Source organism: Pelophylax lessonae (assembly GCF_965119305.1).
Source record: "Pelophylax lessonae genome assembly, chromosome: 13".
NCBI lineage: Eukaryota > Metazoa > Chordata > Amphibia > Anura > Ranidae > Pelophylax > Pelophylax lessonae.
The window spans coordinates 190,540,274-190,566,988 of record NC_138780.1 but is presented as its reverse complement, the minus strand read 5'-3'; the positions used below and the strand labels follow the sequence as shown (position 1 = coordinate 190,566,988).

The 26,715-nt window shown below is 48.1% G+C and overlaps 1 protein-coding gene across 1 annotated transcript in view; it reads left to right on the top strand.

Moving 5' to 3' along the window:
- The first annotated feature begins 17,948 nt into the window (after positions 1–17,948).
- Positions 17,949–26,715, top strand: part of NRDE2 (NRDE-2, necessary for RNA interference, domain containing) — a 75,916-nt gene continuing 67,149 nt past the window's right edge. Inside the window, exon 1 of the mRNA XM_082242784.1 lies at positions 17,949–18,063. Coding sequence (XP_082098910.1) covers positions 18,003–18,063 — 61 coding nt within the window. The 5' untranslated portion in view covers positions 17,949–18,002. The remainder of the gene's footprint in view (positions 18,064–26,715) is intronic.

Genomic DNA, 26,715 nt, shown 5'->3' with positions numbered 1-26,715 from the left:
CCCCTGCAACAGAAATGTAATTTTTGGTGAGATACTCCCAAAGGGAAATCACATCTAAAATGATGCAGACCCTGCCACTTTCCTCATTAGAACCCCGTAAGTGCACCAGCTAATTGATAATTGCAAGTCCTCTCCCATTAGACTAGCTCTGCACATGGAAACAGACTAACAAACAGCTATTTCTTCAGAATAACAAAAGGTAGGAATCTTCTTCAACAAAGTTTGTTAAAATCCTTGCAATAAACACATTGCAGGGATTGTGACATAAAAAATTGGAACTACCGCCACCCCATTCTCCAGGGTCTCTGCTTTTGGAGGTTTTAATCTTTAGGCCTAAAATGCAAATGCAAGACATGGAGAAAATGGCAACACATCTCTAATAATATAGAATGTTGAAAACTTTTTTTGGATGGGATTTCTTTTGGCACCAAATTTGACAAAGTAATACAATTATTTTTCTCTCGTTTTATTGATACAAAACATTTAAAATCAAGATCATATTATACAAAGTGACATGTTTGAGTATTGTAGATATGTAACAATAAGGAAATTAACAAACATTATTTATATATAGCATGGAGGTCCCAACGCGTTTCAACTCCAAAGAGTCTTTATCAGGGGAAAAGCAGCATGTTGATTTCTGTTTGATCCGAAGGTCGGGGTCACCCCTGGAATCATCGGGTGGCCCTGCCCATTAGTTATTTAAGAACTGTCAGACAGCAGAGCTCTCAGTCAGCAGGAGACCTTCTTGAGTGTGGAGCTCTTTTTTTTTTTTCGGGTCGTTGGTAGTGGCAGGCATTCTGACTGATGATGGCTCTACCCAGGGGACATTTTTTTTTTGTATTTTTGTTTTTTTAATAAAGGACTTTTTTTAATAAAGGATTTTTTTTAAAAACCGCCTACTGTCTTTTTATACACTACACTTTTTTGGTGAATGAGTAGGTGTGCAATGTACCCCATACTCATTGGCATGGGGGGGGGGGCGGGATCTGGGGCCCCCTGTTAAAGGGGGCCTCTAGATTTTAAAAAAGCCCCCTGTCGGCAAACCCCCACAACCACTGGCCAGGGTTGTCGGGAAGAGGCCCTTGTTACCATCAACATTCAGCTGTCAAGGGGGGGGGGGAACCAGCTGACAGCCCTTTACCCATGTGATCAGCTGTGTCCAATCACAGCTGATCACATGTAAACAAGAAGATTCCTTTTATCAGCTTTCCTCACCTCATTCTGAGGAGTGTGAGGAGAGGAGAGCCGATCAGTGGCCTCTCCTCATAGGAAAAACCTGTACAGGTAATCAGGGCAATGATAATCATTGCCCTGATTACAGTGCAGCCCCAAAAGTTCCAATCAGCCCCCATCAGTGATGCCCCTCTGTGCCCATCTGTGATGCCAATCTATGTCCATCAGTGACACCACTCTGTGCCCATCGGTAATGCCAATTTGTGCCCATCAGTGAGGCCAATCTGTGCTACCTTTCAGTGCCCATCAGTGCCTGCCCATTAATGCCCATTAGTGCCACTATTTTTGCCATCTATGATCACCCTAAAAAGCCACCTATCAGTGCCTATCAGTGCCACCTATCCTTGCCCCCAATGATCGCCCAAATGTGCCATCTACCAGTGCCCATCACTGCTACCTATTAGTGTCCATCAGTGCCACCTGTCAGTGCTCATCAGTGCTACATATCAGTCTCACCTATCAGTGCTGCATATCAGCGCCACCTATCAGTGCCCATCAGTGCTGTATATTAGTGCTTCCATCAGTGCCACCTATCCTTGCCCCCTATGATCGCCCAAATGTGCTGCCTATCAGTGCCACCTATTAGTGCCCATCAGTGCCACCGGTCAGTGCTAATTAGTGCTACATATCAGTGCAACCTATCTGTGCTCATCAGTGCTGCATATCAGTGCCACCTATCAGTGGCCATCAGTGCTGTATATAAGTGCTTCCATCAGTGCCCCCTATCCTTGCCACCTATGATCGGCCAAAAGTGCCACATATCAGTGCCACCTCATTAGTGCCCATCAGAGCAGCCTCATCAGTGCCAATCAATGAAGGTGAAAAATTACTTATTTACATTTTTTTACCACTACAATCACCACTGGGTTTTTGTTTTTGCTAAAAAAAAACAAAAAAAGACTAAAAATTTTGAAAAAAAAAAAAGTTTTTCTTATGGGCCATACACACTATAAGATTTTCTGAAGACTTTCTCCTTCAGATTTACCTTTTCTATGTAGTGCAAGGGCCTGCCGGATTGCATACAAATTGAAAGTGTTTAGGTTTGACCTCATATTATCTGGTTTTGGTAAATCTATAGGAAAAAGTCTTCAGAAAATCTTAAAGTGCCCAATAGGCAGGTGGTTAAAAAATGTGTGAAAAAAAAAAAAAACCACCAAACAACTGTTCTGGCAGTGAAAGGGTTAAATGAATGCGTCATTGGACCTTTCTGATTTTTTTTGGGCTTGGCGTTTTGTTGACATTTTCATTCATATTTCTCTTTCCTGGTTTCGCAGTTTTCCCCGCACAGCGCGGCCTCTCTGGGTTTCTAGGTGTCCTGCGGTTGTGGAATGTGCCGGCATGCACTCCATGATATCACAGAAAAAGGCGCGATTCCTGTTTGTTTTGGTGGCTCCCCCGGCAACAGGCCGCGTCTCCATCCACACTCTGGCGTTAGGCGTGTGCGTGACTACGATGAATGATTAACCCCGAAAATGCCGCACATACCAAAGTACAGAATGGAGAGATAAGAGGTGTTTGCACACACACACACAGGCAGATATTTATTGTGTACAAAGGTCACCGCTGTCAAAGTTTCCTTCCCCTTACAGCAAACAATGACTTTTGCTACTACCGTGTTTGCTGGCAATAAGTTGAAGTAACGTCAGTCCGAAACCGGGTTCTGTTCTCAAAGCTTTAATATATTACTGAACTCACACCAGTAAAATCAGTCTGTATATGCAGTAAAGTATGCTTGTTATACTCACTGTGGAACCTAAGGGGTTAATCCTCTGCATTGTGTAAAAAGGCTATTTGATCCTGTCTTATCTGATCCTCCCCTTCTTCCACAGTCCCCAATCCATTCCCTGATAGTACAGAGCTGTGGGGGCAGCCATTACGTAACCTGCCCGGGCTTGTACGAGCTTTCCCGAGCCCGGCAGGCGTCGGAAACAACGCATGCGCCGTTACGATGTCAGCGCGAAATCATTTTTTTTTTACGGGCACCGGCTGCCCATAACGGGCATTTACGGGTAGCCTGATTAACGGGCGCTTGCCAGGACAATGTAAATTACCCGGGACAGGCTCCTATTTGCCGGGACTGTCCCGGCAAAAACAGGACAGTTGGCAAGTATGCATGTCTCTGTGATCATTTCGAAAGCCCATCCCCCCAAAGTTAGAAACACTCCCCTAGGCTTACATTTAACCCCTTGATCACCCACTGTGTTAACCCCTTCCCTGCCAGTGTCATTTAAACAGCAGCAGGGCATATTTATAGCACTGATTACTGTAGTAATGTCACTGGTATCCCCAAAAGTGTCAAAATGTCAGTTAGAGGTCCGATCTGTCGCAGTCCCGCTAAAAATCGCTGATCGCCGCCATTACTAATAAAAAATAAAATAAATAAAATAAAAAGTTCCAAAATCTATCCCGTAGTTTGTAAACGTAATAACTTTTGCACAAACCAATTAAAATACGCTTTTTGGGATTTTTTTTTATACCAAAAATATGTAGCAGAATACAAATTGGCCTAAACTGATAAAAAAAAAAATAATTTTTAAAATTTTATTATTGGGAATGTTTTATAGCAGAAAGTAAAAAATATAGTGTTTTTTTCAAAATTGTTGCTCTTTTTTTGTTTATAGCGCAAAATCTAAAAACCGCACAGGTGATCAAATACCACCAAAAGAAAACTCTATTTGTGGGGAAAAAAAAGGACATACATTTTAATTGGGTACAGCGTCGCACGACCGCGCAATTTTTCGTTAAAGTAACGCAGTGCCGAATCGCAAAAAATGGCCTGGTCATTAAGGGGGGGTAAAATCTTTCTGGTTTTAAGGGTGAAAATCTTCCGGTCCAGAAGTGGTTAAGGACTGTGCCTTTAGGACCTCTCTTGATATCGCCGGCTGTCTCATCCTCCTTGGAACTCACAGCTGACCACATTGGCATTGACTAACAACTGCTGCCATAAAACAGAGTGCTTCACTATGAATAATTAACACAGCGCTTTACACTGCAGCAACCTGAATTATTGATGGCGGAGCATTTCGATTGCCTTTTTTCTTTTTTAATATATGGCAACACCTGAACACTTATATCCGCAGCGTGAACTTTGTGCAAACAACGATTACCATAAAATTAGCCCAAGCTGTAATTAACAGGCCTTAAACAGGTCGGTAATGCTCAGCTCCTGCAAGATGACATCATCGCTTTGTTTGATGCGCGTCCGGCGGGTTAAAGTAGATGTAAATCCAAAGTCGCAAATCTCAGCTTTAACACGTTAATGTTGTTTCAAAAGTTATTTTTATTCTGTAAAAATATAATCTTTGTAAATATGCAGCAGTATGATGCACTTGCATGCATTAAAGTGGCCATTTAACCTTGAAGGTGCTGGGGACGCAATGTAAAGCCCCCTGCGCAGTGGGCCATTAGGCTGCAGTACGTCCCTCCCAGTGCTTTGGTACACCCGGGAAGGGCAGGTGCAGCCAGGGCTGCTGTTAGAAATCACAGGGCCCCATACAGGCTGCCTGACAGGTCCCCCCCCCGGCCGAAAGTGACTGATGACATTTATCAATCCCTTTCTCTGCAACCTCAGCTACACAGATGAATGAATGGGAAGCGCTCTGAGGCTTCCTGCTCATTCACGAACTGAAGCATAGTAAATACAGTTTACTATGCTTCAGTAATAATTAGACACAGGTTTTTTTTTTGGTACAGATCGCTCACAGTGTTCATTCAAGAAAGGAAGGGACCAGAAAATTACATATTTACCAGCCCTTTCCCCGCTCTCCATCCTGAAAACCTCCATCTGTGTGCCTGCAGAGGATAGGAGGGAAGCCAGCAGCGCAGTGAGGAAAAGGGGCACATGGGGGGCCCTGACAGCTGATGGAAGCGGCGCATGTACTAAAACCAATTCCCCTTAAAACTGAAGGGAGAAAGAGTAGGAGAAGCTGGCAGCGCTGCGGGGGGGGCAGAAGATGATCAGTGTCTGCAATAAGACAGTACAGCTGGCCCTCCTACTCAGCAGGTGCCGGGCCCAGTACAGGAGGGCTGGCTGTACTGCTTTATCAGTGGCCCTGGGTGCAACATCCAGCCCTGTCAATGGCAGGCTGCAGCTGTGTGGGCTTGAGTGCCGGTTCACACTTAGGCGATGCGGGAAGGCTGCGAATTCACAGCCTGTTCCCGCATCGCAAATGCACCCCTGGCAGTTCACACTGCCATATGCGATAAGCTGGGGGTGTCAATGAAATGTTAACGACACCCCCAGTTTGATCGCATATCGCAGTGCGATCTTTACAGTTCACACAGAATCGGATCGCACAAGTGTAAACCACTGTGCGATCCGATCCTGATGCGGCTGAAAAAAAGGGTGCTGTGCGTCTTTGCTGCGGGTGCAGTGCGAATTTAGCCATACAAAGTGTATGGCTGAATTCGCACCGCACAGCCGATCGCATGTAATGAAGAAGCGGTGCGCTCCGATATTACATGCGATCGCCGCAGCCGCAAGAATGTGAACCGGCACTGAATGCTGCACTGAGTGGTCCCAGTGTTTAGGGCCCTGTCTGTTCAGGGACAAAGTTCTGTAAAGCAGGTCTTCTGAATTCTGGAACTTCATCTGTGAATTTGTAAACTTCAAAAGCCAGTATAAAAAGGAATATAAGTGTGCAAAAAAAAGGCACTTGTGGGTTTAATTTATCATTTCTTTTGCATAATTCTCCTTTAAGGGGGTGTGGCGGGGGTGTGTCCTACACCTGCATATTTTTGATAATGGGTGTCCCTCGCTCCCACCTCCAAAAGTTGGGAGGTATGGAGGGGGAGAGAAACGTAACAACTGTAGCATGTAAAATGTAATTTTAATAAAGAATGTAAAAAAGCACTCACAAAGTTAAAACAGAGCTCAGCATGACAGTCAGGGAATCAGGATGCCTTGCATTGTCCACCGGCAAGGGAGCGGAGATGGGATGGAAGCAGGGAACTGCTGCTGGAGAATGCTGAAGCTGGAAAAGGAACGCATTTTAAAGCAACCTTGCTTCTTCTTCAGCCACTTGCTTTGAAAAGCATTTCTGTTTCAGCTCCAGCATTCTTTAACAAAATAAGGTGGCTTCAAATCCTGGGCGCTGTGTTCCATCTATGGCTTTAGCTCTCCAGTGACAGCGGTTCTCTGCTTCCATTCTATCTCTGCCCCCTTGCTGGTCGCCAAGGCAAGGAATCCTGGTTGGCTGTCCGATCTCTGTCTCAGAGGCTACCTGACTGTCATGCTGAACTCTATTTTAACTTTGTGAGTGCGTTTTTTACATTTTTCTATTAAAATTACATTTTACCTGTCACACTATGATTGTTGCGTTCCCCCCCCCCTCCCCTCTTATTGTAGTATTGAGTTGGTGCACTTTTCACATTAAATAGCATTACAACTAGGGCCTTAACCACTGCTGGACTGCCCATTGCATATACATATACTGCGGCAGGGCGGCCCGGCTGCGGATAATCACGTACATGTACATCATTTTGCGCTCAAGATCTGGGGTGCGCGCACGCTGCCGGGGCTACGTTCCCGCTGTGAATGGACACAGCGGGAGCAAATCAGCGGGTCTGGCGACCGCAATAGCCGCCGGGACCCCTCGATCGCTTGGAAGAAAGGCAGAATGCGGCAAAAACTGCAGGGGTGATCAAATACCACCAAAAAGAAGCTCTATTTGTGGGGAAAATCAACTTTACTTAGGTACAGTGTCGCACGACCATGCAATTGTCATTTAAAGCAACGCAGTGCCATATCGCAATAAATGGCCCGGACAGGAAGGGGGTAAAACCTTTCCCGGAGCTGAAGTGGTTAAAGAAGAATTCCAGGTATGGATATTCAAGGTGGAGTGCTTGACATCACTGCAACGCCTTCCCAACTTGTCCAATTATAGAACGCTTTGGGTCTGATCTAATAAAACTGGAGAGTGCAAAATCTCATGCAGCTGTGCATGGTAGCCAATCAGCTTCTAAGTTCAGCTTGTCCAATTAAGTTCAAATAAGTTGGGTGTCAGTGGTAGGTATGGTGCCCCATCTTTTGGGTATCACTGGGAGGAATAGTGCCCCATCATTGGTGTCAGTGGGAGGAATGTTGCCCAATCTTTGGGTGTCGGTGGGAGGGATAGTGCCCCATCATTGGTGTCAGTGGGAGGAATGTTGCCCAATCTTTGGGTGTCGGTGGGAGGAATAGTGCCCCATCATTGGTGTCAGTGGGAGGAATGTTGCCCAATCTTTGGGTGTCGGTGGGAGGGATAGTGCCCCATTTTTGGTGTCAGTGGGAAAAATAGTGCCCCCAAGGGCCAGATAAAGGCAAGCAAAAGGCCGGTTCCAGTCCCCAGGCCAGAGTTTGAAGACCACTGTTCTAGAGGGATCCCACAGGTAAGGTATATGCATAGTTACATTGCTCCACACTGGACCAATGTAACTATTTACAAATATTCATGCCTGGAATTCTAGAGGGATGTGAAGTAGGCCTTGAGTGAGGAAGATCTAGTTTTTCTCGTGTAGAGAAATTGACCATTTTGCTGTATTTGTACCAAAATCTCTATAAGAGCACAACGTTTAACCATTATAAGGTCTGGAGATTCTGGTGATTGAGAACATGTTCCGTATGCAAGAACCTGTGGGAGCTGGAGAGCAGGGTTGTTCGTTATAGAAAGGGTTCAGAGTGGTGGTGTAGACTGGTGTGACTGGAGGCTCCTCATAAATACAACCCAACAAGAGCGCCTAACAATCATCCAAGAGCTCAAAGTTTTTGATGATAATGGCAGAAAAACCAATGCATTTTGTGGGCCAAACATCTTCCCCCTCCATCAGGGCTGCGAAACAAGTATAATTTGTACCCCCAATGAAGGGGAAGTGTGTTTGGTACCCTCGGAGTCTTGGACATTTGTTTAGTGCTCTCATTAAATTGTATGTATGTGGATTCTCAACTCTGGGACCTTCCCCCGTTCTTAAAGCGGAGTTCCAGCCATTCACTCACCTGTCCAACGGTCCAGCGATGCGGCCGCCCGAAGCCTCGATCCTCTCCCTCAGCGCCAGCATCACTGCTGTGGGCAACCGGCTGTGACAGTTTGCGGCTTCACAGCCGGGTACCCACTGCGCATGCGCGAGTTGCGCTGCGCGCCGTGATTGGTCGACAATCTTCTGGGACCTTTGAAATGTCCCAGAAGATTGCAGGGAGGGAGGGGTAGAGGAGAACTTCCGCTCAGGGCGCCGCGGCGCTCCGAGCGGAAGTGGGAGCGGGTACCTGTCAAAACTAGGTACTCGCTCCCCCCCCAAAAAAATGACATGCCAAATGTGGCATGTCAGGGGGTCAGGACTCCCTAAAGCGGAAGTTCCACTTTTGGGTGGAACTCCGCTTTAAGGGGAATCCCTGTTTTGTGAAGTACTACCAAATTGGAGCCAATGTGCCCAGTGACTATGTCAATGACCTTTAGAAAGTCTGAATCCAGCACTCCATTTGTTCTTGTGTTTGGTGGCTCCTCATGTCAGTAATACAGTAATCCCCCGCTCCATCGCGGTTCAGTTTTTGCGGTCCCGGTAACTCGCGTTTTTTTTTTGTAATGTTATTTTACTATATAAATCATTAAAAATGAAATATTTTTGTGTTTTCCATAGCTCTTGCTCTGTCTCTCAGTATCTTTTATGTGTTTAAATGAGTTTCTATTGTTTTAAAAGTGTGTTTAAAGACCTTAAAATGCTTTTACACGTACAGTGACAGTAAAATAAACATGCCTACAATGCATTTTAATAGGGTTTTTCTATTTCGCGGAATTTCACTTTTCGCGGCTGGGTCCGGAACGTAACCCCCGCAATGGAGGGGGGTTTACTGTACAAAAAAAAAAAAAAACGGATATGGGCTCTATATTACCTCCGAACCTCCAAGTGTAGAAAACATATATCAAAATATATGGAACGCATAAATATTTTCTGCCCTTGGAAGTCCATAGGCAAAGTAGAGACCATATCCATTATTTTTTGTATTACGGTGTATTTTGTGGAGGGCTCCCCCATCTGGCTAGAATAGAAAATTGCAGAACTTGTAGGATTCGGTAGGAACATTTTTACATGGCTCCTCAGGTCTGCAGAGCAAAGGTGAGGACAACATTTTGGTTCCTGTCCTGAGCCCTGAGCTTATTGGTTTTGGATGTTAAGAGCTCAAACTAGACTAGTTGGGAGGCTACTGATTGGTCCTAGATTTTGAGCCCCACCCTCCCCCAAGGACCAGAGATGAGGGCAGAGTCCTGAGTTCAGGGAAACAATTCCGGATAGCCCTGAACTAAATTTAGACATGTGCGGTTTTTTTGATTACGATTTCGTATGAAATTTTCATTATTTGGAGAATCAGAGGTGTCCGAATATTCAAATTACAATAGTAATGAATATCAACGAATCTGAAATAAATTATAATGAAACAACAAATTAGTAGTAATCATTTCGATTCATTTGGATGACATGATGCGATAGTTTGGGTCTTTTGTTTTGTTTGAAGCATCTTCAAAAGCGTAACGACATAACGAAAGATCCAAATTGATTCAGATCTATTTCGTTTTTATGTTGCATTAACATTTTTCATTATTATAAAAATGGAAACATTGCAATAAATACAGGAAGGTAAAAAAAAGTGAAATAAAATAGTTCCTACATATTGTGTTTGGGTTGGATGGAGGCGGATCCATCAGAATCTCCCAATCATAACACAACAAATGAATCTGAAATGAATTTCTTTCCATTCATTATGTTATGATTCTGAGATTCTGATGGATCCTCCTCCATCCAACCCAAACAGAGTGCATAACTAATCTCCCGAAATCAACAATACCTAAGTGCAATCACTCCTCTAAATACAATTAGGCAGCGCTGCCCACACTCATGTGTTTTCACAAGATTAAACAATACAGAATATATGAAATAGTGCCGTGCAGTACTCAACCACAGTGTTAAAATACAAATGTATGCATAAATAACTGTGAAATGTAACCAATTTAAAAAATCAACCAAATCTTCCTTTAAGGCTAAGTTCACATGTCAGCGTAGCGATCGCGGGCAGAATCACCGCGATTCTGCCCACTATCCGGAAATCATTGCAAATCGCGGGACGGCTGTGCGTTGCCTGTGATTTGCAATAGCACCCCAAACGCTGTGCGATGTTGCCGCCATTTCCACGCAAAAAAAATCGCGGGACGCATGACGCCCCAAAGAAGCTCTTGTACCTTTTTTGGGCGTCATGCGTCCCGCAATTTTTTTTGCACGATGTTACCGCGATTCGGCAGGCGGAAATCGCGGCAACATCGCACAGCGTTTGGGGTGCTATTGCAAATCACGGGCAACGCACAGGCGTCCCGCGATTTGCAATGATTTCCGAATCGTGGTGATTCTGCCCGCGATCGCTATGCTGACATGTGAACGTAGCCTAAATAAAACAAAGTAAAGTGAAACATATGTAGCACCCTCCTAGGTAGGTGCTAGTGAGAGAGTATAGTTTTGAGCTCTGTCTGCTTACCAGAGTTGGTGCAGGTAAATCTATATTGTTCTCTGCCTACCAGAGAGCAGGATCTGTTAGTGAGGTCTGCTCATTGTGCTCAGTATGCGATTCATTCAGTCAAGAGAGTGTTTCACGCTGGTCCAATAGGGAGGCATATTGGACAGTGGGAGGAAACCAGACGAATGGGTGCATGGGCTTTTGATACAACCCTGATGATTGGCAGAAGGCAGGCTGCCTCGGTGCATGTTGGGATACTGTATAAAATCCAGGAGCACATGTGCTTGAGGTCTTTTGTTGGCAAGCGGAGACAAGAGGTGCGATGCGGCCTCAGGAGGTCGTCCTGAGAGCCGGAGAGGTACCAGTGAGGAGCTGAACTCAGAGGTCCAGGGAAGCTGACTGAGAGGGCAGACACTGGAGGACCTGTTTCTACAATATCGTGAGTACAGGAACTCATGTCAAGGGGCCTGACCTGAGGGGGGGGCCACCCCTGCTCATAGGATAGTCCGTGGACGGCTGTCAGCAGGAAGAGGATGCTAGTGAGAGTGTCCTGAAGGTAGATTATCGTCCATCAAGTCACCTTGTTAAAGAGAGCAAACAGAACAAGAGACTGAACCCCATTCATCTCAGTGGCGAGGTAAATTAACAGCCTGGCTGTTTCATACCTACCAGCAGAGATTTGAAGATAGAAGTCCTCAAACGTTGTGAATAGTTTGATTGGAGTATCCCACTATTCCCTTCTCCTATCCCAAATTATTAAATAAACAACAAAACCAATCAAACCCTAAACTTTTCATTCATGTGTCGAGTCATTGGGAATAAGGAGGGATTTAGAGATTTTCCTAATTAAATATGTCCCGGTAACCAGGGGAGCCCGTAAAGACAGTATCCAGCAGTCCCTGCGGGGCAGTGCTACACATGATAAAAACAAAGAGCCTGCGTGTCTTTTCTTTAAATCCTTACAGTGTTTCTAAAAGATAGAAAAAAAACGGAGAAAACATCCAAAATTGTTAGTGTGTCCCCATTTCGTACATATGTACCACTGTGATCTTTTCTTATTACATGGGACAAAATAAAGTGAATATTATAGAAACCAAGATGTCCATGTGTTTATCCTTTAAATCATGGGTGTCCAACCTTTTGGCTTCTCTGGGCCACATTGAGTGTAGAGAAATTTTCTCGGGCCGCATATAAAATACAGTGGGTACGGAAAGTATTCAGACCCCCTTAAATTTTTCACTCTTTGTTATATTGCAGCCATTTGCTAAAATCATTTAAGTTCATTCTTCTTCCTCATGAATGTACACATAGCGCCCCATACTGACAGAAAAACACAGAATTGTTGACATTGTTGCAGATTTATTAAAAAAGAAAAACTGAAATATCACATGGTCCTAAGTATTCAGACCCTTTGCTCAGTATTTAGTAGAAGCCCCCTTTTGATCTAATACAGCCAGGAGTCTTTTTGGGAAAGATGCAACAAGTCTTTCACACCTGGATTTGGGGATCCTCTGCCATTCCTCCTTGCAGATCCTCTCCAGTTCTGTCAGGTTGGATGGTAAACGTTGGTGGACAGCCATTTTTAGGTCTCTCCAGAGATGCTCAATTGGGTTTAAGTCAGGGCTCTGGCTGAGCCATTCAAGAACAGTCACGGAGTTGTTGTGAAGCCACTCCTTCGTTATTTTAGCTGTGTGCTTAGGGTCATTGTCTTGTTGGAAGGTAAACCTTCGGCCCAGTCTGAGGTCCAGAGCACCCTGGAGAAGGTTTTTGTCCAGGATATCCCTGTACTTGGCCGCATTCATCTTTCCCTTGATTGCAACCAGTCGTCCTGTCCCTGCAGCTGAAAAACACCCCAACAGCATGATGCTGCCACCACCATGCTTCACTGTTGGGACTGTATTGGACAGGTGATGAGCAGTGCCTGGTTTTCTCCACACATACCGCTTAGAATTAAGGCCAAAAAGTTCTATTTTGGTCTCATCAGACCAGAGAATCTTATTTATCACCATCTTGGAGTCCTTCAGGTGTTTTTTAGCAAACTCCATGCGGGCTTTCATGTGTCTTACACTGAGGAGAGGCTTCCGTCGGGGCCACTCTGCCATAAAGCCCCGACTGGTGGAGGGCTGCAGTGATGGTTGACTTTCTACAACTTTCTCCCATCTCCTGACTGCATCTCTGGAGCTCAGCCACAGTGATCTTTGGGTTCTTCTTTACCTCTCTCACCAAGGCTCTTCTCCCCCGATAGCTCAGTTTGGCCGGACGGCCAGCTCTAGGAAGGGTTCTGGTCGTCCCAAACGTCCATTTGAGGATTATGGAGGCCACTGTGCTCTTAGGAACCTTAAGTGCAGCAGAAATCTGGTCGTCCCAAACGTCCATTTGAGGATTATGGAGGCCACTGTGCTCTTAGGAACCTTAAGTGCAGCAGAAATCTTTTTGTAACCTTGGCCAGATCTGTGCCTTGCCACAATTCTGTCTCTGAGCTCTTCAGGCAGTTCCTTTGACCTCATGATTCTCATTTGCTCTGACATGCATTGTGATCTGGAAGGTCTTATATAGACAGGTGTGTGGCTTTCCTAATCAAGTCCAATCAGTATAATCAAACACAGCTGGACTCAAATGAAGGTGTAGAACCATCTCAAGGATGATCAGAAGAAATGGAAAGCACCTGAGTTAAATATATGAGTGTCACAGCAAAGGGTCTGAATACTTAGGACCATGTGATATTTCAGTTTTTCTTTTTTAATAAATCTGCAACAATGTCAACAATTCTGTGTTTTTCTGTCAGTATGGGGTGCTATGTGTACATTCATGAGGAAGAAGAATGAACCTAAATGATTTTAGCAAATGGCTGCAATATAACAAAGAGTGAAAAATTTAAGGGGGTCTGAATACTTTCCATACCCACTGTATATACTATAGTTAAGGTATATAAGTAATAAAACGCCACCGCGCCCTTCCCGCACTGCCACTAATTTAACACAACTAGAGGATGATCCCTTCCGAGGCAGCCTCTGCCTACAGTTAGTTGGAAGCCGCTGTGGCTGTGCCCCTGACCCGGCTTCCTTCCTCCCAAGCAAAAAAAAAAAAAATTGTCAGGGGGCAGTGGGCCGCATGCGGCCCCTGGGCCGCAGGTTGGACATGCCTGCTTTAAATCCTCACTGTGTCTGAATGAGAAACTTTCCAAAAGTATCCGTGTGTACTCAATTTGTCTGTGTTTACCACTGTTAACTTTACTCATTTCATGTGTTCTCAAGATGTATCAACAAGACTTCTTGAGCTCTCTCACTTTAATATCTTCACACTTACAAATGGTTCATCCAAAAATGAAAATCCCCTTGGACCGGTATCAACTTTCCTTGATGACTTCTCTGTCTGGCATTCTCTGTGACTTCAACATCCCTGTTAAAGTGGAGTTCCACCCTAATTTAATACTTACCTCCATCTTCTCGCTCCGGGTCACCTGAAAAAGAAATGGATAATCGCATATTTTTTTTTTTTTTACTTACCTCGTAGCGAAGAAAAAATACTTACCTTACTTCCTTCTTCCTCGGCCGCGGCCCGTCGTCACTTCCTGGCTCTGCAATGATTCCTGGGAGCTGAACGTCATAGCTCCCAGGAATCATTGCGCCTGCACCGGCCCCGACGTCAGTTCCGGGTCGCGCGCGTCATCCCCTTCTAAACAGCTTCTGGGCATGCCCAGAAGCTGTAAAGCGGTGACGCGCGCGACCCGGAAGTGACGTCGGGGCTGGCGCAGAGCATCGTGGGACCAAAGAAGGCGGAAGAGGACGCCAAAGAGGATCTCGCTGGCTTCAAGCTGCCCACATCTGAGATGGCAGCGCTGGACAAGACGTTTTCAAGGTAAGTATTTGTCCTAACAGGTAAGTGCAACCCGGGACAGATCAGAGGCTAGCCATTGTGGAATGCACTAGCCCTGACTGTCCCGGGGGTATTAAAAAAAAAAAAAAAAAATCCAGGGTGGAACTCCGCTTTAATACAAACACTCCCGCTATTTCTAAACTTAGTCTAACCTCCTCATTTGCTCTTGAAGAATGCACTTGCCACTCAGTATGAAGGGGGCTATGAAGCCTAGAGGATCATAAAGAGAGGCTACAACTGACAGGATACCACGACGAGTTGAGGGTTGATTCTTTATGTCAACACTGAAACTGAAGGTGTCGTTTTCAATTGACCACTGAATGCCAAGTACTTGTCCTTCTGTTGTTGAGTCTGGGTTAAGTTTGACAGGTACACTAGTTGTTGCTCTTTCTGACGGAGCTATACAGGACAGGACGTCCTTTCTATTAGAGTTGAACTTATGCAGTCGTAGGCCAGCATTTTTACATAATTCTTGCGCTTCGAGGATTAGATTCGAAGCCTCACTGACTGTTGGAACGCTGGTTAGGCCGTCTTCGACATAAAAGTTCTTCTCGATGAAGGCTGATGCTGAGGGATATTCTGACTTGTGTTGTCTTGCAAGATACTTAAAGAGGAAGTAAACCCTCCTCTGTAAGTTGTACCTATAGGTAAGCCTATGATAAGGCTTACCTATAGGTACTGTAAATATCTCCTAAACATGCACCGTTTAGGAGATATTTACCTTCGATGCATCCAGTGACGTCACTGGCGCATGCGCTATGAAGGAACGGCCGCTCGTGCCGTTCCTTCAGAGCCCCATGCCGTGACTGTCGGCTCCCGCGCGCGTGCGCGGGAGTGACGCCACCGCAGCTCCGGGCAATCAGATGGCCGGATGCCGCGATCCCGGAAGACGGGCGATTAGACATGTCGCCCGTCATAGAGGAGAGCGGACGGCACGGCGGGGGCTCGTTCTAAGGTAAGTATTTCATAATGAGCTAGTATGCGATGCATACTAGCTCATTATGTATTTCTCTTTCAGGTTGTAGAAAAAAAAAAAAATTGTACCGAGTTTACAACCTCTTTAAAGCGGAGTTCCAGCCATTTACTCACCTGTCCAACGGTCCAGCGATGCGGCCGCGGGAAGCCTCGATCCTCTCCCTCGGCGCCGGCATCACTGCTGTGGGCACCCGGCTGTTACAGTTTGCGGCTTTACAGCCGGGTACCCACTGCGCATGCGCGAGTCGCGCTGCGAGCCGTGATTGGCCGGCAATCTTCTGGGACCTCTGACGTGTCCCAGAAGATTGCAGGGAGGGAGGGGGAGAGGAGAACTTCCGCTCAGGGCGCCGCGGCGCTCCGAGCGGAAGTGGGAGCGGGTACCTGTCAAAACTAGGTACCCGCTCCCCCCCCAAAAAAATGACATGCCAAATGTGGCATGTCGGGGGGTCAGGACTCCCTAAAGCGGAAGTTCCACTTTTGGGTGGAACTCCGCTTTAAGGCCGAAGTTGGCACATCCTGGAGAGGAACTGGCACCGAAAAGGTGAACTGCCATTCTGTATTCTTTCGGTTCTGTTTCCAACTGACCGTTCTCTTAAGTACCGGAAACCTTAAGTAATTGCGCATTTCTGGGGGGACGTAGAACTGATGGAACATCTTTTCAATGTCGCATATCACAGCAACTGCTTCCTTCCTGAAGCGACAGAGGACTCCCACTAGAGAATTTATCAGGTCGGGACCTGTCAGTAAGGTGACGTTTAGGGAGATGCCTTTGAACTTTGCTGAACAATCAAAGACAACTCTTAACTTGTCTGGCTTCTTGGGGTGATAAACCTCTGATGGCAACACCTTCGACCTTTTTTCTCTTACTTATGCACCCCGTACAACCTCTCCAACAATCCTTTCCCTCTCTCTGATCACTATCTTATTAGTTTTGCTCTCTCCCTGTCTTCCACTAACTTTCCCTCCAAGCACCTAACAATGACCCGTAGAAACCTTCACCTGGTACTGATCACCTCTATGACAAAAACTCACCCCTGTCCTGCCCCAATCTAGCCACTTCTGTCTACAATAGATCCTTGTCCTCTACCCTGGATGATCTCGCACCCCTCACTACACATAGAATCAGGCCCCAACCCCCTACACCCTTGGCAAACAGATGACACCAGAAATCTCAATAATTGTAGCCACGCTCCTGAGCGTCTGTGGCGTAAGACTGAGTCCCAGAAAGACTTCAACCAATATAAATCTGCCCTCCAAAAATACAATTCCTGCCTCCATTTTTACAAGCAGACCTATTTTATGACTCTTATTAACACCTTCTCATCCAGTCCCAGTCAACTTCCCTCTACCTTTAACTAGTGATCGACCGATTATCGGCAAAGCCGATATATCGAGGGCCAATATGCACTTTGCCAGATATATCGGAATCGGCCTTTTGATTTACCGATATTTCGGGAAAGTGCTGTACCGGAGTGATGCCTGCAGCTAGAGGCATCACCCCGGTACTGGTGTCTATAGCCGCTCGGCTGTCATTTCAAGGAGCGGGGAGGGGGACCTCCCCCCCTCTCGCCGCCTTCCGCGGCTCGCCCGGGACTCCTGTCCCACCGGGAGACCCGGCCATCCTAACTTCACCGCCGCCGTCTGACTGAGTCTCCATCTGCACCACCGCCGTCTGACCGGGTCTCTGTTTCTTTGAATTTGGCGCCGCCGAGTACCCGGAAGTGAGGTCATGACATGATCCTCCCCCCCCCCACTCCAAATCCCCTTTCCAGCACACATTCTCCCATCCCCCCCTATTCACCCCTTCTAACACAAATCCTTCCCCCAAAAATTTCTCCTCCTAGTGCAAATAGTCCCCAATCATCCCTACTAGTACAAATCCCCACCCCCACACAATTCCCCTCTCCCCTGTTCTACAACACCCCCAGCTTGCACAAATCCTCTACCCCTCAAATTTCCCCTCTAAGTACACATCCTCTGATATGCACCCCTCTGTAAAAGTCCTGGACAGCTACCACCCCCCCCCCCCCCCCCCCAATGGAAGTCACTGAAGTTCCTTTGGACTATTTAATACGAGTTCCCCCCATGTATGGGTATGGTGCTTTTCCAAACAATTGTTTTTAATTGAATAATGTAGTGACTATGAGCTGCTTGTACCCAGAGTATGAAATACTAATGCATGACACTGTGATCATAGAGTTCCTGTGCGCTGGAGGAGATCAGAGATGGACCTGTCATCATCTGTACTCAGCCTCTGCTCACTGCTACTGAGGGGAGCCAATCGGCAGCTACAGAGCTGGGGGCGGGCTTACAGAACACACTGCTCATTGGCTGGTTGAGCTTCGCTGACTCCGCGGCGCACACTGGGAAGTGTAGTTCGAGACAGGGGGCTGAGTGACGTAGATTGTGTGCGCCGCCGTGTGTTGACATCAGGGCCTCCATGGCTCTATTTCCAGCTTTTGCAGAGCCTGCTGGTGCCGGCCCGGCTGCTGATGATAGAGGTAACTGAGGGGTGGGGGAGTGCCTCCATTTCCCTATATACATCCCTTCTATAGCCACAGACACTGCATGTCACCTGTGTGCCCCCTGCTGGAGGCTTCTAGAACCCTGTGCCCCTCTGTAGCTCAGTGCCCCCCCCCCCCCCCCCCCATATCCCTGTGCTCTCTGCTAGATCCTGCAAACCAACCCCCCATCTGTATTACCTTAACCCCCGCCAGAGCCCCTCTGTAGTCATGTGACGGAGACCCCTGTAGCACCATGCCCCCCCTTCACAGCACTGCGTTACCCCCAATAGCACCCACTCCGGAGCCCCCCCATATTCCTGTGTGCTCTGCCAGATCCTGCAAACCAACCCCCCATCTGTATTACCTTAACCCCCACCAGAGCCCCCCTGTAGTCATGTGTCGGAGACCCCTGTAGCACCATGCCCCCTGCTGGACCCCCCCACAGAACTGCGCTCCCCCCCCCCCCCCCCCCACAGCACTGCTCTTCCCTCCGATAGCACCCAATCCGGAGCCCCTCCTCTATTCTATACCCACCCCCATATCCTCTGCTGGAACCTCCCTTTAGCCCCCATGCTCCCCCCAACGTGACGTAGCACACCCCCCCCCCTCCACCGTAACCCCAATCGCACCCCTCCTCCCCATAGCACCGTGCCACTTGCATACGATGAGCTGTGCCTTATTCTGTAACCCCCCATATCCTCTGCTGAAACCCCCACCCCTTAGCCCCACCCTCCCCGACATAACACTTACCCCTCCGCCATAGCCCCATTCCCACCCCTCCTCCCCATAGCACTTTGCCACCTGCATGAGATGAGCTGTGCCTTATTCTATTACCCCTCATATCCTCTGCTGTAACCCCCCTTTAGCCCCCATGCTCCCTGACATAGCACACCCCCCCTACCATAGCCCCAATCGCACCCCTCCTCCCCATAGCACCGTGCCACCTGCATAAGATGAACAGTGCTATATTCTGTAACCCTCATATCCTCTGCTGAACCCCCCCCCCTTAGCCCCATGCTCCCCGACATAGCACTCAATCCCCCCCCCCCCCCCTGCTGCCATAGTTCTATTCTCACCCCTCCTCACCATAGCACTTTTCCACCTGCATGAGATGAACTGTGCCTTATTCTGGAACCCCCCCCCCCCCTTAGCCCCCATACTCCCCGACATAGCACTCATCCCCCCCGCCATAGCCCCATTCCCCACCTCGGAGCCCCGCCATCCAATAGCTTCATGCTCTGTATGAGCTGTTCTGTGCCTTCTTCTAGTGCCCCCCCCCCCTTTAGCCCTGTGCTCCCTGCTGAAGCCCCCATAGCCCCATGCTGCCTGCCAAATCCCCGTCCCCTGAAGTGCCCCCCCCCATATTCCTTGTCTAAGCTTTACCCTGTTTTCTTCAGGAGCCCCCTTGCCCTCTGCTGGAAAGCCCCAGATAGCATCATGGTCCCCGACAGAGAACCCAACCTCCTCCTCCTCCTCCTCCGCCTCCGCCACAGCTCCTCTTTCCCATAGCTCCCTGCATGAGATGACCTGTACCTTCTTCTGGAACCCCTATGCCCTATCCTGAAAACCCCTATGTAGCCCTGTGCTGCCTGCTGGACCCCCCACCCATAGCCCTATGCTCCTCAACAGAGTACAAAACCCCCATCCAAAGTCCTGTTCCCAATGCCAGAGCGCCTCCTTCCCATAGCATTGTGCTCCTTGTATGAGATGAACTGTCTTTTTCTGGAGCCCCCATGTCCTCAGCTTGAAACCCCTCTGTAGCCCTTTGCTCTCCACTGAAACACCCCCTACTCTCGTGTTCACTGCTGAAGCTCCCTATACTGCCTGCCAGAGCCCCTCTGTAACTCCTCACCCCACGTAGCCCCTTGGTGCCTGTCTAAGCTGTACTGTGCTGCCTTCTGGGGCCCCTATGCCCTCTGCTGGAAACCCTTCCATATCCCTGTTCTCCCCACCAGAGCACCGAAACTTCCCCACCAAAGCCCACCCCATAGCCCAACACCCTCTACCAGAACCTCTTCTCCCTTCAAAGCACGTGCTCCCCACCAGAAGGGTGGAGTGCCCCTTCTCCATAGCCCCATGGTTCCTCCTAAAGCTCCTACCCCCATTCTGGTAGCCCAGTGCTCCAAACTGGAGTCTGCAATGTAGCCCAGTGCTCTCTGCCGGAGCTCCCCTGTGGCCTCATACCCTCTCCTGCAGCCCCCTATAACTCCATGGCCTCTTCTAGAAACCCCCTGCTGAATAATTCAAATAAAAGATTGTAACCAGATTCTCTGCATTATTGACCATGAAATCAAAGTAAAGAAAAGACTTGATGTGTTAGAACAGTGGTCCTCAACCCTGGCCTACAGGGCCCACTAACAGGCCAGATTTTCAAGATAACTGAAATACATCACAGGTGATATAATTTGCTGCTCAGTGATTGCAGTACTCTAGTCTGCATCTCCCCAAGGTAATACCTAAAATCTGGCCTGTTAGTGGGCCCTGTAGGCCAGGGTGGAGGACCACTGTGTTAGAAGACCTGAGGGTAACATTGTCAGTGGAGCATTTGGATTGCTTTTATCAATTCTACACATTTCTTCAGTTTTCCTACAAGAAGCGCACACATTTGGGCTGGTTATGACATCATAGACATGGTTACCATGCATATGTGGCACCTCCCTCTGCCAGACACATTTCTTGACCTACCAAAGGGTGGGCGACCCTAAGCACGCCAGCTGTTGGGGAACTACAAGTTCCAGGAGGCACTCCCAAGACTCTTGACAGTCTCGAGAATCACTCCCAGAGACAGAGGCATGATGGCATTTGTAGTTTTACTACAGCTGGATTGCTGAAGTTGCCCACTGCCTGGCCTACACTCACATCTCCTCGCACTTTCCTACTGTCCTAGGGTGACTTCAAACTGATCCACTGCACTTTGGCTGCAGTGCACCCGCGATTTTGGTGCGTGTTCGCTGCGCTGTCCCATGAAGTTCTATTATGTACTGCATGTGGGAGCTTTCAGAAAACACACCAAAACTGTAGAACATCGCAGCAGCCTATGGGAAAGCGCAGTTAACCTGCAAGAAAACTGCAGGTACTCTGCGCTGCACTCACATTGCGGCCAAAGTGCTGCGCCGACAGTGTAAAAGCACCCTTAAACCAGCCATAGATGGATCGAAATTTGACCGTTTCCCCCGGGACTGGCTGAATTTCAATCCAGGTGTGGCTGTCCCTGTTTGATAAAAGTTGATTGTTATGCCCCATACACACATGCAGATTATCTGCAGACTTTTGTCTGCAGATTTACCTTTTCTATGTAGTGCAAGGGCCTGCCGGATTGCATACAAATTGAAAGTGTTTAGGTTTGACCTCATATTATATGGTTTTGGTAAGTCTGCAGATAATCTGCACGTGTGTATGGGGAATTAGCCTGGGTTCACACTGGGGGCGGCTTCAAAATCACCCAACTCTGAAGCTGCCCTGTGCAGCGCGACTTCAGCTTGGCTTGCAAACGACTTCTCGAATGGAAGTCAATGGAAGTCGCCCCCAAAGTAGTGCAGGAACCTTTTTCTAAGTCGGAGTGACTTGAGTTGCTCTGATTAGAACGGTTTTATTGCACTGAATGGAGCGCGACTTGTCAGGTGGCTAAGGCACCTGACAAGTTGCCCCAGTGTGAACCGGGACTTATATCATCTTCTGTTGAATGGGAATGTTGGAAACTTTTCTCGATTAGCTCGTATGTGTTGTTGGATAAATCTGTATTTTTTATTTTTTTCCAGCCTGAATAATCTATGGCTGGCTTGACTTTCTGCTCTTCTCTCTTACCTCTCCCTACTACTTTTTGCTCTTCAGGTAATGCCTAAACTCCTCAACCTAAAGAGTCACTAGATCCTCACTACAACCCAAACAGGACCACCTAAATACCAACATATTTGTCTGTTGTGTGTACTTGCAACAGTTTTAACATCTAAGAGAATGTAACTGTTAAATATAGGTCCATTCGTTTGCTTGAGATACCACATTAGGCTGCTGTTTGCTAAGACCTCATTCACACAAGCCTGTAGACCACAAGTGTCGAACACAAGGCCCGCGGGCCGAATGCGGCCCCCCAGACCATTGTGGCCCTCGCACCTCTCCTGCAGCTATGGCACCACCCTTGTCTCTGCCCCCACCTTGTCTCAATAGTCGGCAGCAGAGAGGACCAAACTCGTTTGCCAACGCCTGTGCTTCTCTGTGCTGCTGCAGAAAGGCTCGTCTTTGCCCACCCCCCTTCTCAGCAGTCTGCAGCAGAGAGGAGGGCAGAACTCCTCCTACAGATCCTGCACCTCTGTGCAGCCACAACACGACCTTGTCTCTGTCTCCCCTGTTCTCAGCATTCAGCAGACTCTGTAAGCTGACTCTAGCCCTCCTCTAGACCTTGCACTTTCTTCTTCCCAGATCCACCGGCATCTTCTTCCTGGCAGTAGCACAAGGTAGGGGGGTGCATTTTGATGTAAGGAAGGGAGGGTGACTTTTGATGGTGGGGAGCTCTTGACATCTCATGTAAGGGTGGTGTGGGGTGCTCTGGACATCTAATCTTACAGATATAAACCGGCCCTTTGAGGGCAAACATAATGCTGATGCGGCCCGCAATAAAATTTAGTTTGACACCCCTGCTGTAGACCATGAATGGGCCATTTGTTTATGTGGCTTGAGCCGCTAGGTGCTGCTTGCATAGCAGCCCTTGTAAGGCTACATTCACACCTTCACACCTTAGCGTAGCGTTTTCGTGCGTTTTTTTACAGCAATTTTTACCGCGATTTACAGGCTTTTTTTGTGCAGGCGTTTTTAGATTGAATAGAGACCAATGGAAAACGCCTGTAATCTGCCCAAAAAGAAGCTCTTGTACATTTTTGAGCGTTGGGCGTTTTGCTCACAGCGTCAAAACGCTCAGATGTGAACAGGGGCCATTGAAATGAATAGGATTTGTCTTATTGGGCGTTTTGAGAGCTGATCCTAGAGCAGAAAAACGCCCAAAAAACGCCTACATGTGAACGGAGCATAAGTGTATGGGGACGCAGCAGCTGCAAGGGCACAACCACTCATGCTTTTTGGGCAGGCGTGAGGATGCAGGAGTACCGCCCTGAACGCACATAGTCTGCATTCAGGCCCGCTCATCTTTACGCCTGTCAAATTAGGAGCAGTGGCTGTGTCGCCTGACTGCTCCAACTGGATAGACAAACATTCCCTTGATGGGTGCTGAAGCCCATAGACCAGGGGTAGGCAACTTTAACTACCTCAATACAGGGCACTTAAACCCCCTTCCTTCCCAGACCAATTTTCAGCTTTTAGCGCTGTTGCAATTTGAATGACAATTGCGCGGTCATGCAACACTGTACCTACACCAAATTTGTGTCATTTTTTCCCCACAAATAGAGCTTTCTTTTGGTGATATTTGATCACCGTCAGGTTTTTTCTTTTTTGGTGCACAAATAAAAAAAGACTGAAAAGTTTGAAAAAAAAAAAAGTTTTTTTGTTTAGGTTATAAAATTTTGTAAATAGATACGTTTTTTCCTGCACTGATGAGCACTGATGATGCCGCACTGACAGGCACTGATGAGGAGACACTGATGGGGTGGCACTGATATGCAGCACTGATGGGTACTGATAGGTAGCACTGATATGCAGCACTGATGGGCACTGATAGATAGCACTGATATGCAGCATTGGTGGGCACTGATAGGCAGCGCTGATGGGCACTGATAGGCAGCACTGATTGGCGGCACTGATGGGCACTGATAGGTGGCACTGTTGGGCGGCAATTATCGGCACTGATCGGCACTGATGGGGGGCACTGATGGGCACTGATAGGCGGCACTGGTGGGCAGTAATGGGCACTGGTGGGCGGCACTGATAGATGGCAATAACGGCACTGGTGGGCAGCACTGATAGATGGCATTGGTGGGCAACACTGATAGGGAGGGCACTGGGGGGCTCTCTGAGCCCTGCTTGCCATCCCTTGTGGCCATGGTGGGCATCCCTGGTGGTCATGGGTGGGCATCCCTGGTGGCTTAGTGGCACCCCTCCCCCCCCCAAGGCTGTACTGGTAATCAATCATCTGATTACCAGCACAGACCCCCCCTGTGATCATCGAGTAATTAGAAATACTCACTGATCACCCCAGCAGCAGCACCGATCATCCCTCTTCTCCTCACTGACAGGATCTGTCAGGAGGAGAAGAGATCGAAGCCGTTACAACGGCTCTATTTACATTACATGACGGCTGTGATTGGACACAGCCGTCATGTGATCAGGAGGGCCAATCACAGGGCCCTCCTGCTGAATGATGTTGCTCTGTGTCCGAGGGACACAGGCACATCGAGATCTCTCTCCTTCTGAAGGACGTTCCCGGAACGTCCATTCAGAAGGACGAGACTCCCGCCCGGCCGTATATTTACAATGGCCCGGGTGGGAGGTGGTTAAAGAGGTGGAGATCTACCTCTGCAACATGGGGGAAGTCAAAGATCAGCGGGCATAATGTCACCTCCTCACACCTGATTTAAACCTCTAATTGCTATACTGCTGTGTCGCAATCGCTTGCATTGCATGGCAATCATGGGTTTGAAACAGGTGGTGAGGAGGCAACATATCGCCTCCAACACCTGTCAAACACGCTCTGGTTACTTTTCAGAGGAGCAGCATTGCCTGCTGCACTTGTGAATGAGCTCTTAGTTGCATTCGGCAGCAGCGCACCTAGGGCTCATTTACACATAAAGTTGGGGGGGGGGTACGGTTTATTCGCTGTTTTACCACCCCCAATCTCTAACCCCTTTAGCTGCTGAGGCAGCAGCCAAAGGTGTACACATGCCACAGCAGGAATTAAACCCCCTGTTGCTTTTGATGGCTGCTACTGCCTGCCAGTGGTGCCCCATTCAAGTAAATAAGGCCACTCTGCAAGTGTCCTGCAACTGCATGCTTCTGCGGGGTCCAAGGGATTCAACTTTCACACTGATGTGCTGCAGTTTACCTGCACCGCGGGTGTAGCGTAGTGCATCTGCGACTTTCCTGGGTTAGCTTCACTTACTGTGTTGCACTTTCTGAAAGCGCACCAAAATTCCTGCATTCAGAAAGTGCACCAAACCCGCAGGATATAATAGAAGTCTATAGCGAAGCTCAGCAAACCCGCAGGAAAGCTGCAAGTACAATGCATTGCACCTGTGGCGTAGATAAACCGCAGCACATCAGTGGGAAATCAGCCCTTTACTATTATACCCAGTGTATTGCTTCACACTGACTTGATCTCTTCTTTCCTGCTGCTGGCACCACTCTGGGGACCACTAGCTGGGATAAGAAGTGGAGTGCAGTTGCTATCACTCCGCATGGGACAGGAGCCGGCACTACAGGGGAGGCATTGGTGTATGTGGCTCTTACTCCCTACTACAGCTCCAACTTTACAAGTAGTCCCTCTGCATTGCACTCTGTTTGGAATGGTCAGCAAGCCCAGATTTGAATCTACCAGACACCTGACTGTGATCTACTGGTTGCTGACCCCTGCCATAGACCATGAACGTTTGTTTATGCGACTTAAGCCAATAGGTGCTGCGTGAAGGCAGCCCGTGTAAGGCTACATTTACACTGGCAATAGGGGCCGGTGCAAATTGTAACGGCAGTTCCTGCTGCAGCTCTCAGCCGTTAAGCGTGGCAGCCAGCCCCATTCACTATAATGATAGGTGGATGACGGCTTCAGCTATTTACGGCTCTCAGCACAGCCACCAATTACCTGCAGTGATCGCTGCTGGATGCACATAAAGCGTATCCTGCAGCTTCCACTTCTGGATAAACAAACATTCCCTTGATGTGTGCTGTGCCCCATAGAAGCACACCAAGTGCATCCAGCAGCGATCACCGCAGGTAATTACTGGCTGTGCAGAGTACCATGAATAGATGCCAGCAACCTGTCATTATAGCCTAGCCTATGAGAGCAGAAACTGCTGCTGCAATTCGCAACAGCCTTAATCGCTGGGGTGAATGTGACCTTTAGTGTAATGGGATGCAGCAGCTGCACAGACACAGCCTCTTGTCCTAATTTGGCGTATGGTTGCAGATGAGGGGCCCCTAAACGCACATACCTGTCAAATTGGAAAGTTTGGCTGTGTCTGTGCAGCTGCTGTATCCCCATATACTTAAAGTGGTTCTAAAGCCTCAACCTAGCCCCCCCCCCCACCTTTTTTTTTTTCTTACCTGAGCCCGATTTGATCCAGCCACATGCACAAAGACTGTCTTCCTCCTCATTGGGCAGATTATTAGCAGCAGGAGCCATTAACTCCTGCTCCTATCAATCAAGTCTTGCTGTCGGTGTCAGTGGATGCAGGGGTAGGGCTGAGTCCCACTGTCTGTGTCAATGGATGAAGGGGCAGACCTGAGTTCCACTGTCTATTTCAATGGATGCAGGGCTGGGGCTGAGTCCCACTGTCTGTGTCAACAGATGCAGGGATGGGGCTGAGTCCTGCTGTCTGCGTCAGGGGAAATGCAGGGGCTGGGCTGAGTCCTACTGTCTGCGTCAGGGGATGCAGGGGCGGGGCTGAGTCCCGCTGTCTTTGTCATTAGGCTCAGTGGCGGGGCTGAGTCCCACTGTCTGTGTCAATGGATGCAGGGACGGGGCTGAGTCCTGCTGTCTGTGTCAACGGATGC